General features: G+C 37.1%; 2 protein-coding genes across 2 annotated transcripts in view; both read left to right on the top strand.

Annotated features, from left to right (window-relative positions):
- Positions 1 to 3567, top strand: part of LOC114922516 (vomeronasal type-2 receptor 116-like) — a 28856-nt gene extending 25289 nt beyond the window's left edge. The window contains exon 5 of the mRNA XM_029283970.1: positions 2672 to 3567. Within this exon, the coding sequence (XP_029139803.1) occupies positions 2672 to 3567 (896 nt within the window). The remainder of the gene's footprint in view (positions 1 to 2671) is intronic.
- Positions 3568 to 4771: 1204 nt separating this feature from the next.
- LOC107286628 (vomeronasal type-2 receptor 116-like) lies at positions 4772 to 16004 on the top strand. The gene is made up of 6 exons (XM_015815020.1): positions 4772 to 4783; positions 6136 to 6311; positions 6981 to 7272; positions 7612 to 8472; positions 12597 to 12723; positions 15109 to 16004. The coding sequence occupies exons 1-6, from the start codon at positions 4772 to 4774 to the stop codon at positions 16002 to 16004; spliced, it is 2364 nt and encodes a 787-aa protein (XP_015670506.1).
- The last annotated feature ends 418 nt before the right edge of the window (positions 16005 to 16422 follow it).

The raw sequence follows: 16422 nt of genomic DNA, 5'->3' as shown, positions 1-16422 counted from the left end.
TCTCTTCATCGTTTTCATCAAACCAGTCCTGCTGCTTCCTATATGAAGGTCCAAGAACCTTAAGTGCAGAAGAGTGCAAGATGTCCCGGAAACATTCCCAGTCCTTCTCAGCATTTTCCTGTATTTGCAGCTCTGGGAGTTGATTGTCAAGATCTTTTACTAATGAAGCTACTACGTCGGGGTTTTCCAGTGTACTGACATTGATCTTTTTCATCACAACTCTGTTTCCCTGTGGATGATTCTTTGGCTTGATGTGAATATTTAGCTTGGAAATGATGAGTCTATGGTCAGTCCAACAGTCAGCACTCGGCATGGCCTTAGTTACTCTTACATCTTGCATGTCTTTCCTCCGCATGATGACATAATCAATGAGATGCCAGTGCCTGGAGCGTGGGTGCATCCAGGACATCTTTTTGCAAGTAGGCAGGCAGAAGATGGTATTAGTAATGACCAGATCATGAGCAGCACATATCTTCAATAGCAACAGGCCATTGCTATTACACATGCCAATTCCATTTTTACCAATAACACCATCCCAGGTAGAATGATCGGACCCCACTCTCGCGTTGAAATCGCCAAGTAAAATCAACCTATCGGTGCGTTTCACGGATGAAAGTAGGGCATCAAGATCTTCATAAAACTTGTCCTTTACTTCATCTGGATTTGTCATTGTAGGTGCATAGGCACTGATCAGTGTGGCTTGCTTTCCACTTAGTAGTGGGAGATGCAGTGTCATGAGTCGATCATTCACACCCTTAGGAAGACTGGCAAGTTGGCGGACAAGATGGTTCTTAACCGCTAAGCCAACTCCATACTCCCGACGTTGGTCACTGCTACGTCCACACCAAAAGAATGTGTAACCACCTCCTGTTTCTGTGAGCTGACCTTCATTGGCTAGACAAGTTTCACACAGGGCCACAATGTCAATGTTAAATCTTGCAAGTTCTCTGGCTACCAGAGCTGTTCTTCTTTCTGGGCGATCTGCTAATGGGTTGTCTTGAAGCGTACGTACGTTCCATGTTCCAATGATAAGTGGTAACACCTTGTATTTCATCTTAAGTTTTGTATTTCGACCGCATGAAGTGGGATCCCCTCCAACCGCAGTAGGCTGGACAGGGTTTGGAAGAAGCAACAATGTTTAGGGCACATTTTCTAGCCCCTTCCTCATACTACGGAGGTGAGCAGTGTGGTCCTAAAAAGGGCTGCTCAGTCACTCAGATAGACGCCGAATCCAGCTGTTGCTTCTAATGGTCATCAAGAAGCGACCATTAGACCTGAGCCGCCTGTGTGCAGGTCCACGTTCAAAGCTCCCAGTGATTCCACATTTGCTGCTTCACCGCTCGCCTATCACCACAGGACTTTAAGATTTGTGGGAGTTAGGGAAAGTCAAGATGTCAAAACTTGCGTGTGGATTGGATTAAAGTGAGGGAGAGGTGCGCATAGTCAGCCTCACTCTCTCTTCCCAGGTTCCATCTTGTTCCAATGGCAGGACAAAAGTCGAGACAGTTGGAGATGGGCTGGGCACAATGGTTGACCAGGGCATCTTTTGTGTCTTGCCGTGCTCTCAGCGTACCACGTCGCTTGCAGAAACTGTCTTCATGATCGTTGGTCCTATTTTAATAGGTCTCATCCACTCAATCCGCTAGAGTCTGTCTTCACATGCTTGGGATAGACAAATCCCTTGTTCACCGAATGTCAAAGACACAACAGCTACTCTCAACCTGGTTTGGCCAGCCTGACGAAGCTGTTGCCCGGGGTGTGGCCGCTGCACATTTTACAGCTACTAGGAGCCACAGGTGAAAGCTGAGTGTCAGGTGGGGACCAAAGGTGTACAGGCTCCCCTAAAAAAAGGGCATGACATGCCCTCCACCAGAGGTGTTACCCCTCCCTGAATACCCCATACACCCCATAATATATATACAGATTATAGAAATCAATTGTTAAGGAGTATTTTTACAAATGTAACCCAGACAACACACTGTTTACCAATTATTGAGTGACTTATGCTTTCTTTAAAAAATCAATAAAATATTATATATATATACAGGGCTTTTTTAGAGCCTCTTTTCCACCGCCTTGAGTTTGGACCGGTGCGGGAGTAGTTTGGGATCCTGGCGGGGAAATCTCTTGTCCTTACGTTCATTTTAAACCCTCCCCGATAAAGGCCATACCCTCCCCGATAAAGGCCACGCCGGCCGGGCCTTTTTCCACGGCCTTGCGCCAAGGCGGCGCAAGGCCGACTTTTTTTCGGGACAATATATATATATATATATATATATATATATATATATATATATATATGAGCAAAGGAGGCTGTAAACCTCAGGGCTTATTGAAAATGAGCACTGCAGCAGATCATAGATTGCATTGTAAATTACTTTAAGAAAAAAATATACAAATCCCCATGTAAGTCATTATACCTTGGTGTATCTCATCTGTGATATCCATGCTTAAAAACAATAATGTTTTTATGACCTGTCCCAAAGATGATTTTTCATGGGGCAACCATGAAACCACTTCTCATCCAAGAAGTGAAACGTCTTCAAAGAAAAATAAAAAAAATTCCAGTTGCCTCGTGAAAAACCATCTTTGGGATAACTATGACTTGGATTACTGAGAATCTCCATAGACATGTTTATGACCTGATTTGTTTTTCTTTCTTTTTTCTTAGACTTAGATGATTGTTTGGCATGTCCAGAAGATCAATATCCAAACAAAGATCAGGATAGTTGCCTTCAAAAAATTGTAATTTATTTGTCCTACCAAGAGCCTATGGGCAGTTCTTTGGTAATTATTGCAGTCTTCTTTTCTGTGATGGCAGCTTTGGTATTGGGGATCTTCATTAAAAACCAGGACACTCCCATTGTCAAAGCCAACAACAGAAACCTCACCTACATTCTTCTCATTGCTCTCATCCTCTCCTTCCTTTGTACTTTGCTCTTCATTGGGCAACCTGACCAAGTGAAATGTCCCATAAGACAAACAGCTTTTGGCCTCATCTTCTCTATAGCTCTTTCTTGTATATTGGGGAAAACTACCATTGTTGTTCTTGCTTTCATGGCCACCAAGCCAGCCTCCAAAATGAGGAAATGGGTGGGGAAAGGACTGGCTATCTCTATTGTCCTATCTTGCTCCCTGACACAATTCTCCATTTGTGTAGTGTGGTTGGCAACTTTTCCCCCATTTCCAGATTCCGACATGCACTCAATGGCTGAAGAAATTGTCCTGCAATGTAATGAAGGTTCAACCACTATGTTTTATACTGTCCTCGGATTTATGGGATTCTTGACTGCTGTCAGCTTTACGGTGGCCTTCCTAGCTAGGAACTTACCTGACAGCTTCAATGAAGCCAAATTTATTACCTTCAGCATGTTGGTTTTTTGCAGTGTCTGGATATTATTTGTTCCTACCTATCTGAGCACCAAGGGGAAATATATGGTGGCTGTGGAGATCTTCTCCATTTTGGCTTCAGCAGCTGGATTACTGGTCTGCATCTTTTCCCCAAAATGCTATATCATTATTCTGAGGCCTGATTTGAATACAAAGGAGCAACTAACAAAGAAATAAAATTAAATTTTTAGCTAACAATATGAATGAAGTCTGGCTTGTGACTTCCAATCTTTCATATTTTTGTAGTGCTTGGGTCTTCTGTACTGTGTCATATTGGAACACCAAATTAATATACATGATGGTAACCATGACATGTCTTCTGAGTCATTTCATGAACCTAGACATCTGCTCTTAATCTGTTCTTTCAAAAATTAGATGATATTGCTGAACACTTATATGAATAAAATAAAATAAAGGGGGAATTCAAATCTCTGGGTCATTTTATAATGTGAAAATGATCCCTCCAAATCACAAGACATTGGCTTTATACTTCTTCTTTGAACTATCCAAGGAACTGAAACAGCAACATTTCGCTGTTGGGCAAGCTTCCATGCCATCTGTCTTTCTTTCCTCTCACTTCGCCTCTTTTTAACCTCACACCCCACCTTCTGTAAGGGAAGGCAAAAGGCTTGCTCAAACTCTCGTGAAAGATGGCCTCCAGGTTTATGTGTTTCCCACCACCGCCATCAACTTCTGCCACCACATGGTCCAACTCAGCCAATCAAGCCACACTCTGGCTGTGGTGCTCCAGCGCCTTATGACTTCTCCTAGAGGAGGCAGACAGTGCTGGAGGGGACCCTGCTCACACCATACTACCAGTGGGGCATTTTCAAAAGCAAATGAGGATAGGAAGGGCAACAATAGAAAAATAGCACAACTTTGGAAAATCCGTTGAAAAATGGTGCCAGAAAAGCCATCTATCTATCTATCTATCTATCTATCTATCTATCTATCTGTCTGTCTGTCTGTCTGTCTGTCTGTCTGTCTGTCTGTCTGTCTGTCTGTCTGTCTGTCTGTCTGTCTATCTATCATCTATCATCTATCATCTATCATCTATCATCTATCATCTATCATCTATCATCTATCATCTATCATCTATCATCTATCATCTATCATCTATCATCTATCATCTATCATCTATCATCTATCATCTATCATCTATCATCTATCATCTATCATCTATCTGGAGAAAACCCTAACCCCTTAAATTCCTTCAAACCTATGCAAACAATTCTGGGATGAAAAGTAATTTAGGAATCCAGCTAGTGTCCCTATGATATCCATAAATACCACTGTGCAAATGCTGCAAACATTGGTCACTCTGAGTTACATTTGATGGGAAAGGACATGGGTACATTTTTTATTCTTACTCTTTGACACCATGACAGATATTGTAAGTTGTCTCTTTTTTTGTAAATGAAGAATCCCAATAGAGAGAGAAATCAGAAAGTTAGAAAATATAGAAACAACCATTGTGACTAAAGAGACCTTTCAATATCTAGAGAGCTAATTAAAAGATAGATAGATAGAGGTGATAGTTAGATAGACAGACAGACAGACAGACAGACAGACAGACAGACAGATTATAGACATGCATAAGTTTGTCATTGGATGATGTCAAATTTGAAATCAACAAATTTGCAGATGACACTAATCTGGCAGGAATAACTAACACCCTAGAAGACAAGCTCAGGATCCAAAAGAATCTTGACAGACTTGAACAATGGGCCCTATCCAACAAAATGAATTTTAATGTGGAGAAAAGCAAAGTTTTACATTTAGGCAGGAAAAACCAAAGGTATAAATATAAATTATGGAAACCTTTCCCCTCTGAGGTGAGGTCAGCTCCATCCCTCCTTATTTTCTGAAGGTTTTTCAAGACCTGGCTTTGTCATCCGGCCTATAGGTCTCTGGCAACCAGTGATGTCTTGTGGTGGCTCTGTTGTACATGGTTGGTTTTATATGACCCATGGTTGACATGTTTATTGTATTTATGCTATTTTTGTGGTATGCACATCTTAACTCATTGAGTCATACAATGACTTCACCATTATTTCCCACGTTCAAATCATTTATGATCTCAAACATTCATATTATTCAGCCATTCTTCAGAGCAGAAACTGCAATAAGCAAAGGAGTGACAAAATGACTGCAAAACTCCTGTTCTTCTTAAACTATGTTTTAAATCAAGAAAGTTTGGAATCTGGTTGTAGATATGTATCTGCCCAACATGGTAGCATCTTTAAAAAAGTATCTCAAAAGTTTCTTCTTTAGTACATATGATGCTGCCCCCTTTTTCTGCTTCATGTATAAGTTTTAAAAGTTCAAAATATTATAGCAGTCCTGCAAATATAAAATCACATATTTCCTTTTGACTTTTTTCAAAGAAAGTACTATTGCAAGTAAGTTATTATGTTCTAAGTAATTACCAAACTAAGTATTGTTATCATTATGTCTCAGGGGAATCCAAGTAAACATGAAAAAAAACTATGAGTACATGTTAAAAAAATTGCATTACATTAATATCAGCTCAGAAATACAGAATTACTAGTAGGGAGAATAATAAAGATGCACAATTAATTTGTGATAATTCATTTTAGATAAAGTTCCTAAGAGGTTGGTGGATTATGACACAGCCCAGCCACTGAATGGTGAAATTGGAGCAACACTTTGACACCTATAATGACTGTATTTTATATTGAGTTATTTCTGTTTAGAATACTGGTTTTATTCTTGTTTCCTAAGACAATGTGGAATTCTCCTATTCACACCTGCAACCTCAGAGATCCTGTTCCAATTGTTCACAAGTATTATCAGTCTGGAGACTTAATCATTGCTGCTATCATATATCAGGTCTTCTTTCTTTCAAATGAGATTACTTTTCAAAGTGTTCCTTCTCGTGATGTACTTGATCAGTACCTGTAGGTATGCAAGAAATATATGATTAATAGGTTTCCCTCACCCTCAAACTCAACTGCATCATCACCTAAATACTGTGTTTTACTTCTTTTCTTTATTTTTTCATTTTTCTACTCAAATGTAAAATGGTTACCATATTGCACTAATCTTCATAAATGTATATATTCTAGAGCAGCGGCCCCCAACCTTTTGGGCATCAGGGATCAGTTCCATGGAAAGAAGTTTTTTCACGGACTGGAGGGGGCCTGATTTCTCATGCTGCCTACATCCTACGGATGGGGCTTCACTTGTTTTCATGGACCGGTTGCTGGCAAGCCGTGGACCTGTGTCGGTTCACAGACTAGGAGTTGGGGACCCTTGTTCTAGAGCTCAGAGAAACCTAGCTTTCTCTAATACTGCAGAATGACTTTGAGACATTTTTAAGAAGAAGATACTTAAGAAGAGAAGGGATTGGTCTACAAATGTCTCAGCTTAATGTTAGATACCCCTCCTCACATCAATGCATCCCAATCCACAAAAACTAGGGCTATAGATTGCTAAAGACCACATTCCATATGTCGTGGCAACAATAAGTATTTTAGATGATTATGAATATATAAACTATTCAAATGTAGCCCCTGTCTGAATTTGAATAAGAAATATATTGACATAATTTATTAATCTTACTGAAGGTACTTGACTCATAATTACCAACACACTTTGGCTCTGGCATTTGCTGTAAAAGAGATCAATGAACATACTGGAATTTTACCCAACATTACCCTTGGTTTCCAAATTGCAACTGACAATCATGAGGAAATTACAACTTATCATTTAGCAATGGAATTTCTATCTACAAAAGATAAATTTATCCCCAACTACAAATGTAATGACCAGACCAACACAGTAGCTGTCATTGGAGGACCCCGTTCTAAGACCTGTCTCAACATGGCAACCAGTCTGTGCAACTACAAATTTCCCCAGGTGAGATATAAATATGGAGCAAGATGGTAAGTTCACTTCCTCTTTAATGACTTCAAGTATCAGATCTTCATGATAACTCTCTTTACAAGTATCCTAGAAGCCTGAAATATTGGAGGTAAGAAGGGGTCAAACTTATGAAAAGGAAATCACCAAAATTGCTACACTATTTTGCTCAATGAATTACCATATACTTCCAGATGTTAAGCTGTAAAACTGTAGCATTAAAGTTTTTTTTTTCTGTAGTGCACTCAAGCACAGAAATTTTGATTAAAGAAACATATGTGCACGTTGTTCTTTAGAATAATTCATTTTTGCTTTTATTTTCTTATTCCCATTTAGATCACATATGGTTCAGCTCCATTGATGAATGATGAAATAGCAGCATTGTTTGTCAAATGGATGTTTCCTGATGAGATGCACCAGTATAATGGAATACTACACTTACTGTTGCATTTTGGATGGACCTGGGTTGGGAAAGTTTGCTTTGTTGAGGAAGATAAAGAGAGGTTCATTCAGAATAGTCTTTCCATGTTTACAGAGAGAGGAATCTGCTTTGACTTTATAGAGAGTATCCCTCAAATAATGTATGGTGATTTAGCTGCTGAAATGGTGGAGGAGGCAGATAAATTATACAAAGTCATCATGAGGAGTACAGTCATTGCAGTGATCTTGAATGCTGAAATTACAGGCCTGGTGGCTTTGAGACTAATGATCTATGCTTTAGATTCTGACAATATTCCAAAGGAGAGAAAAGCCAAAGTTTGGATCATGACAGCCCAGATGGAATTCACCTCCCTTCTTGTGCAAAGAGAATTGCCCATTGATTTTCTCCATGGTGCTCTTTCATTTGCAATTCAGTCAAAGGAACTGATGGGGTTTCGAGAATTTATACAGAAGAGAAACCCAAACACAGAAAATGAAGATGGCTTTATTAGAGATTTTTGGAAAGATGCATTTGAATGCTCATTCTCCAGTGATATTACTGATAGGAACACTGACAGGACCTGCACTGGGGAAGAGAAGCTGGAGTCTCTTTCTCAATCTATATTTGAAATGAGCATGACTGGCCACAGCTACAGCATCTACAATGCAGTCTATGCTGTGGCACATGCTCTAAGGCAATTGCATTCCTCCAAATTCAAAGATGGTCAAAGAGTTGATGAGAGGAGACGGAAGCTCTTTCTTCAATCACTATGGCAGGTAATTTTGGCTAATGCAAAATTCAGGAAGGTTACCAAGTAATTTGTTTAATACCAGAAGAACAATCAGGGAGAAGTTGTTTTCTTAAAATAGCTGAAGGCTTGCTCACCTTAATTAATCATGGTGTATGTTTGTGTGTGTGTGTATGTATATATTATCCATGTATATATGTATGTGTGTTTAATGCACATTTGACAAACTGATGTGTTAAACCTTGGCAGCTACTTGGGTAGCAATAGCATTTCACTTGTCTTAATTTTGGTGAGATTAAGATTTAAAAGGAAAAACTTTTCTAAGCAATTATCGATGGGCTCATGCATTTTTATTCCTAGAGAAATGTAAATTACATGTCTGGATCCATTGGACAGCTTTCCTGATTTTTGGTAGAGTACAATCTCTTAGCTACTATGATTTTCCAGGTTTCCATGTAAATTTTAATACTATTCCTTACCTCCATTCTCTCAGCATAAAATTCTCATCCTAAGGCAAGATGAAAAGAGACGAAGGACAATTTTTGCGGAAATAAGTAATATTAATTATGGTAATAGCGCATTTGCCAATGAACTGTATAAAGTTCATTTTTTAATTATATTTTTGAATTTATTAAAGACCATCTTTATTTGGAAGAAAAGTCTTAGAATTTTATATGTTAAAGCTTATCTTATGTACATTTTATAAAAAAACAGTGTGAATTCATTATTCCTGGATTATTCAATTAAATAATCTATCAAATTCCTCTTTCTTAGTTTTGTGATGGAATTCTCATCTGATTTTTTTTAATGAAAATAATGTTAGAGAAAAAGATAGAAAAAGTGTGCAATGGAGAACACATTTCTCTTCCAGTTATCAGGGCATTTTTTTGTCATAGAACGCCCAGAACGGAGTTCAGGCACCTTTTTTTGCATGGAATCTTGTAGGGTAGGCAAGGCAGGTTGTATGAGGTGAGTTCCAGCACCTTTTTTTTTTTTAACAAAAAAAGCACTGGAGGTGGTGTAGAGTGGTGATAATTAAATTTTCCACTAAGCCTAAACCAAATTGAAAGGAAGAAACTTCAAAGAATAATCCCTCCCTCCCTCCCTCCCTTCCTTCCTTTCCATGAAAATTTTATCGTAACTGAAATAATAAAGAAGAAACTGACATTTGTTTATTCTCTTCAAAGAATAATTAATTTATTAATAATGTTAATTTTATTTTCTTCCTTCCTTCCTTCCTTCCTTCCTTCCTTCCTTCCTTCCTTCCTTCCTTCCTTCCTTCCTTCCTTCCTTCCTTCCTTCCTTTCCCTTCCTTCCTTCCTTCCTTCCTTCCTTCCTTCCTTTCTTTTCTTTCTTTTCTTTTCTTTTCTTTTCTTTAGCTCCACCATTTTTTACAACAGGTCTCCTTTAATAACACTGCAGGGGAACATATTTCTTTTGGCTCTAATGGAGAATTAGTAACTGGATTTGATGTTTCCAATTGGCTGATATTCCCAAATAAGTCATTTCTAAGAGTTAAAGTTGGAAAAATTGAGTCTATGGCTACCCCGGACAATCTTCTCACCATTTCTACCAAGGGCATTATTTGGCCCCACAAGTTTAATCAGGTGTGTCTCAATTTTCGCTATTATGAAATCAGTCAGCTACTGACACATGTATGTATAAGTGTACACAAATGTCAGATTATTTTTTTCCTTTTGGGTGTGATATGTATTAATTTATTGATTTTCTGTATCACCCATCTCACTAATACAGTGACTCTGGACACCTTACAATATAATAAAAAGTTAGAAAATACTAAAAATAAAATAAAATTAGAATAAACATATTAAAAATTAAGAACCAATATGATGGAGTGAGTATTTTCCTAGGAGTGAGAATATTTTTCTATTATCAGCCACCCTCCAATATAGCAGTCTCCTGTTGGGGACCCAGGTCAAGCAGCAGAGCTAAATTCTTAGGCTCTTCCAGAAGGCCAGGAATGTGGGGCAGACTTCACCTCTGATGGGAGAATATTCCATAGGGCAAGTCCACAGCAGAAACGATTCTTCTCCTGGATCCTACTAGCTAAAATCCATTGACCAAAAGGATTTGAAGTAGCTGTTTCCATTGGAACAAGTGGAATGGCTTAATCTCATTGGGTAAGGCAGTTTCTCAGTTACCCTGGACCTATGCTATATAAAGGGATAGAAAGGTCTATGAATATAAGTTATCACAAAATTTATTGAGACTGTTGGTTGAACAGTTTGTGGAACCTGAATTACAAGTAGAGTTCCAAGGCAATTCTATCCCAGTATACAAGATGTATACTAGTAAAAGAATGGAAATCTAGAAATTCTAGACATCTAGAAATCTATATAGGTTCAGAGATTGAAAATGAACGACTTATTTTAAAAAGTGGGACATACATTGTTTATGATTTCATCTCATTAAAATTAAATTTTGAATTACCTCCCCTAAAACTGATCAAATAGTCAGCAGAAATTATATATTAAAAATATTTGTTCCTGAAAATTCCAGCCAGCCAGCTATTCTAATTCAAATATGCTAATAGGAATGCATACTATTGATAAAAGTCATTTTAAAAAGGAGAGGACATATTTTTTTAAAAATAATAACATACACTAATCAATTAGGGAAAGAATATGATGGAAAATAACTGGTTTGTGATCTTTTTCTACATTTGTTAGAGAAAATGCTGAATTTGATTTATAAATGATATCATATGCTTATTTATCTTAATCAGAGAATCATATCCCCCAAATTAATGATGATGTCAACAAAAGGGAACTTTTTTTTAATGTATTCAAAGTAAAAATCTTTTGGAAAGGAGAATAAGGCTATGATCAATATTATATGCAAGGCATTTTTAGAGAAGAAAAAAAATCGATTTTTTAAAAAAAATCTGGTCCACGCTTCGAACAAAAATGCAACCTTCACATAGCTGGTAATATCAGCCAGATGGAAAGTAACTCAATTTTGAATTCTGATTCCTGCCATATGCCACAGTTGTTAAACTAAAATATAGCCCATGAAAAAGTTAACACATTCAGCATATTAAAGAATATGGCATAACTGGTATAACTATATAATTTATTAATAAAGTTAAGATTACTCACAATTATTTAATATTCCAATCATATAATAAATTTGCTAATAAATTGTTATACTGTTTTTAAATGATTTTTTAAATTGATTCAGTTTATATATTTATTTTAATAAAATAAATTAAATAAAAATCTGTGGAATAAAAAAAGAATTTTAATACTAGGGCTTCAAATTCTTTAAAACTAATCAGCTTCAATGCTTATGTGACTGATTGGAGCCTACTGTACATTTCAGGCAGGTTTTTAATTTTAGAATGACAGAATTAATAATCTTATGTTAATTTATCTGAGACAGATTACTTCTCAAAATGCATGTCGTAGCGATGCAGGGGAATCTATGCAGACATTGAAAGCATATCAAAGAATACATTTTTCATGTGTATGTTGTCACAGATCCATATAAAATAATGAATATAATATTAAAGAAACTGCATTTTAGTAAAATAAATCAGAATGTAGCCAAAAGATGGTATATTGATACTCACAGTAACTGCATATTATACTAAATAGAGCACAGTCCTTAGCCTCTGATATTTCCAAATTGGCATTAAGTGTAACATGCTCCATATTAGGCATATACAGATAGGCTACGCTGAATGATAATAAGATCCACTTACTGTATAAAGTGATTTTATTTATCATAGATTCTATATGAACTTCACCTCATTGTACCAAGTACACAAATTGGTCTAAGATGAGTAGGAACTGAAAACAAGATTGGAATTTTAAGGAAAGTGTCTTTTAAGGGCTGCAGAATTAAAAACTGCCCCAAGCAGCTTCTGGTACTGGTTTTCTCAGAACAGATTTTTACAATACAATGTTTGCCACAATCACACCATTAGTAATAGGTGAGAGATAAGGAGAAATTGAGGGATTTGGTGGGGAATTTAAAGCGGAAACAAATCTGAAAAGTGAAACAGCAAGTTTCAGATTTGATGTAAAGGTTTTGAGTATTTGATCAAAAGTTATGATTTATAACAAAAAGTTATAAATCATGAAACATAACTTCTTTATGTGAAAGAATTTTGATTTTATTTATCAACAGACATTACCTCTTTCCATCTGTAATGAGAAATGTCCCCTTGGCCATAGCAAGATAAAAGTGGAAGGGAAATTATCTTGCTGCTATGACTGTAAACGGTGTCCAGAAGGGAAGATAGCTGACCAAATAGGTAAGCAAAGGAATATATTGAATGTATCAATAATTTAATAAGTGTAAATGGAAATTCATTTGTAATAATATTGTAGTGCCTGGAAATCTTGAACTTTACCTCAGGTTGTATACAGTGGTGGGATTCAAATATGTGAATAACTGGTTCTCTGTGTGGATGTCACTTCCGTAAGTACATTCTGGGCCTGGGCAACAAACAATTAGCTACCAGATCTGCCAAAGTGGTGTGAACTGGCTGAAACCCACCACTGGTTGCATAGTTTAGTGATGAACATTTAAAACGTATTGTTGGGGCTTCCAGGGAAGTAATTGTGAACTGAAGATGACTCCATGAAAAGAGAAATGACTGTGGTAGAATGAAAGCCAGGAAACAGACTGACTCTTCAATAATTCCTCTTCAGACAAGGAGAGGACTTGAGATCTCCCATAGAAGGTCTCCAGACAGCTGCTCCTTGTGAGGAGACCACCAAAAAGTGGTCTCCAAAAGGTTTAGTGCTGTGGTAGACAAGAGAAAACCTATCTTGCTCAGATACTGGTTGGCACTTTAGAAGGGACATTAAATTTGCAAACTTCTTTTCTAATCACTTTTGGAAATTTCTTGTTAACTCCTTTTTGGCTGTTATAAATTTTTTGAATTGACAGGTTTTGCAGCATTGAGTAAGTTAAAGGATATTTTTGAATGGTGGACCCTGATGCTAATTTTAATAGCATCTGCCTCTATAGATAGATTACACTTAAAAGATTTTATGGAAAAAGGCCAAGTTCTATTTCATACAACACAGATTGAGTTGAAAGTGCATTTAAAAGTGACAGGCTACAAGAATGAGATGGAAAATGATGGTATACTGGATATACGACAGCACCTTTTACTTTTTACTTTTATTCATTTGTGTTTTATTAATTTGTATTGGTTTCTATGGTTGCAATAATAATTCTTAACTAAATTAATATAAAAAAGGAAAATCTGAATTAATTGTTCATGGTTCAGTGAAATATTGATCACAAAATCAGCACAATAAGCATAAACAGCATAATATTTCTTAAGCATCAGTAAGTTTCTCAAATTTCAATTGTGCCTTCTTAAGTCTCTTTGAAAAAATTATGAACAGTATTGAAGAAAGCAATACTAGTTGATAGACTATCCAGGATTCTTCCTTTGTATCTTCTTTTGATAGTAAAGGTAAATTGACATACTTTTCCCACAAGTATCTAGTTGGTTTTACATCCTATTCAATCCAGATATATATGATTGCTTTATTTGATTGACAAACATATAGAACTTAAACCATTGCCATTTTCATATAATGATTTTAGGTGAATGACATCTACCAATAAAATCGGAATAAAAATAACATCCTCCCTACTAGGCCAATGTTCATCCAATAGATACCAATGGTTGGAGAAGAGCCAAGTTCCACAAGTACCTTGGCTGCAATACAGAACTTTAAAGTGACAATTGTCACCTTAAAGTGTACCCAGAAAGCAACTGGGGCCAGAGCAGCTCACACAGCAGTAAGGTAACTGAGGTGAATGTTGTAGTACCCAGAAGTGCTTTGCAGCTGCATTCTGGACTAATTGCATATTCCAGATAGTCTTTAAGGGCAGTCTCATTGCAACAATTCAATTAAGCGGTATGATGAGAAGTTGGGTAAATCTTGAGAGAGTGAGGGAAGAGCTCTACCAGGGCAATGATCAGATAAAAGAAAGCTGTGTCCAAGATAGACTGCTAGATTTTGGTCAGTCTTTCAAGATAGACTATATTAGGAAACCAAACTCATGCAGGCCATACTATTTTCAGAATAAGGTTATAGTAATGGAATCCTGCACATCTAAATGTGCTTCTCTCCTTGCTCCATTTATTTTCATGAGAACTAGGGAGGGCCTTATGTAAGATGCTTATACTATCACCCCAGATTCAACTTTCTTTTATATGGTAGTGGCTCTTCCTCCTGACACTCAAGATCAATCCTTCTGTCCATTACATGAAGTGAATAAGAGCAGAGGAAGCTGTAAACCTTAGGGCTTATTGAAAATGAGCACTGCAGCAGATTATAGATTGTATTATAAATTACTTTAAGAAAAAATATCTAAATCCCCATGTAAGTCATTATACTTTGGTGTATCTCATCTGTGATATCCATGCTTAAAAACAATAATGTTTTTATGATCTGTCCCAAAGATGCTTTTTCTTAGGGCAACCAGACTTTCTTGTCTTTCTTTGAAGACATTTCTCTTCTCTTCCAAGAAGTGAAACGTCTTCAGAGAAAAACAAAAAAAATCCAGTTGCCTCGTGAAAAAGCATCTTTGGGATAACTATGACCTGGATTACTGAGAATCTCCATAGACATGTTTATGACCTGATTTGTTTTTCTTTCTTTTTTCTTAGACTTAGATGATTGTTTGACATGTCCAGAAGATCAATATCCAAACAAAGATCAGGATAGTTGCCTTCAAAAAATTGTAATTTATTTGTCCTACCAAGAGCCTATGGGCAGTTCTTTGGTAATTATTGCAGTCTTCTTTTCTGTGATGGCAGTTTTGGTATTGGGGATCTTCATTAAAAACCAGGACACTCCCATTGTCAAAGCCAACAACAGAAACCTCACCTACATTCTTCTCATTGCTCTCATCCTCTCCTTCCTTTGCACTTTGCTCTTCATTGGGCAACCTGACCAAGTGAAATGTCCCATGAGACAAACAGCTTTTGGCCTCATCTTCTCTGTAGCTCTTTCTTGTATATTGGGGAAAACTACCATTGTTGTTCTTGCTTTCATGGCCACCAAGCCAGCCTCCAAAATGAGAAAATGGGTGGGGAAAGGACTGGCTATCTCTATTGTCCTATCTTGCTCTCTGATACAATTCTCCATTTGTGTAGTGTGGTTGGCAACTTTTCCCTCATTTCCAGATTCAGACATGCACTCAATGGCTGAAGAAATTGTCCTGCAATGTAATGAAGGTTCAACCACTATGTTTTATACTGTTCTTGGATTTATGGGGTTTTTGACTGCTGTCAGCTTTACGGTGGCCTTCCTAGCTAGGAACTTACCTGACAGCTTCAATGAAGCCAAATTTATTACCTTCAGCATGTTGGTTTTTTGCAGTGTCTGGATATTATTTGTTCCTACCTATCTGAGCACCAAGGGGAAATATATGGTGGCTGTGGAGATCTTCTCCATATTGGCTTCAGCAGTTGGATTACTGGTCTGCATCTTTTCCCCAAAATGCTATATCATTATTCTGAGGCCTGATTTGAATACAAAGGAGCAACTAACAAAGAAATAAAATTGAATTTTTAGTAACAATGTGAATGAAGTCTGGTTTGTGAGTTCCAATTTTTCATATTTTTGTAGTGCTTGGGTCTTCTGTACTGTGTCATATTGGAACACCAAATTAATATACATGATGGTAACTATGACATGTCTTCTGAGTCATTTCATGAACCTAGACATTTGCTCTGAATCTGTTCTTTCAAAAATTAGATAATATTGCTGAACACTCATATAAATAAAATAAAATCAAGGGAGAATTCAAATTTCTGGGTCATTTTATAATGTGAAAACAATGTTATTGGTGTCCTCCAGCACATAAACTTTATACTTCTACAAGGGGAGGGGAGTTGCGGTGTCTGTCTGCATTTTGGAAAATCAGGTGTAGCTTGGCAGAAAGGCTTTTCATCTCTATTTTCCTCATACAATCAAAC

Source organism: Protobothrops mucrosquamatus, unplaced genomic scaffold, assembly GCF_001527695.2.
Source record: "Protobothrops mucrosquamatus isolate PMUCROS unplaced genomic scaffold, P.Mucros_1.0 scaffold303, whole genome shotgun sequence".
Lineage (NCBI taxonomy): Eukaryota > Metazoa > Chordata > Lepidosauria > Squamata > Viperidae > Protobothrops > Protobothrops mucrosquamatus.
This window is presented reverse-complemented; position numbering and strand designations above follow the sequence as displayed.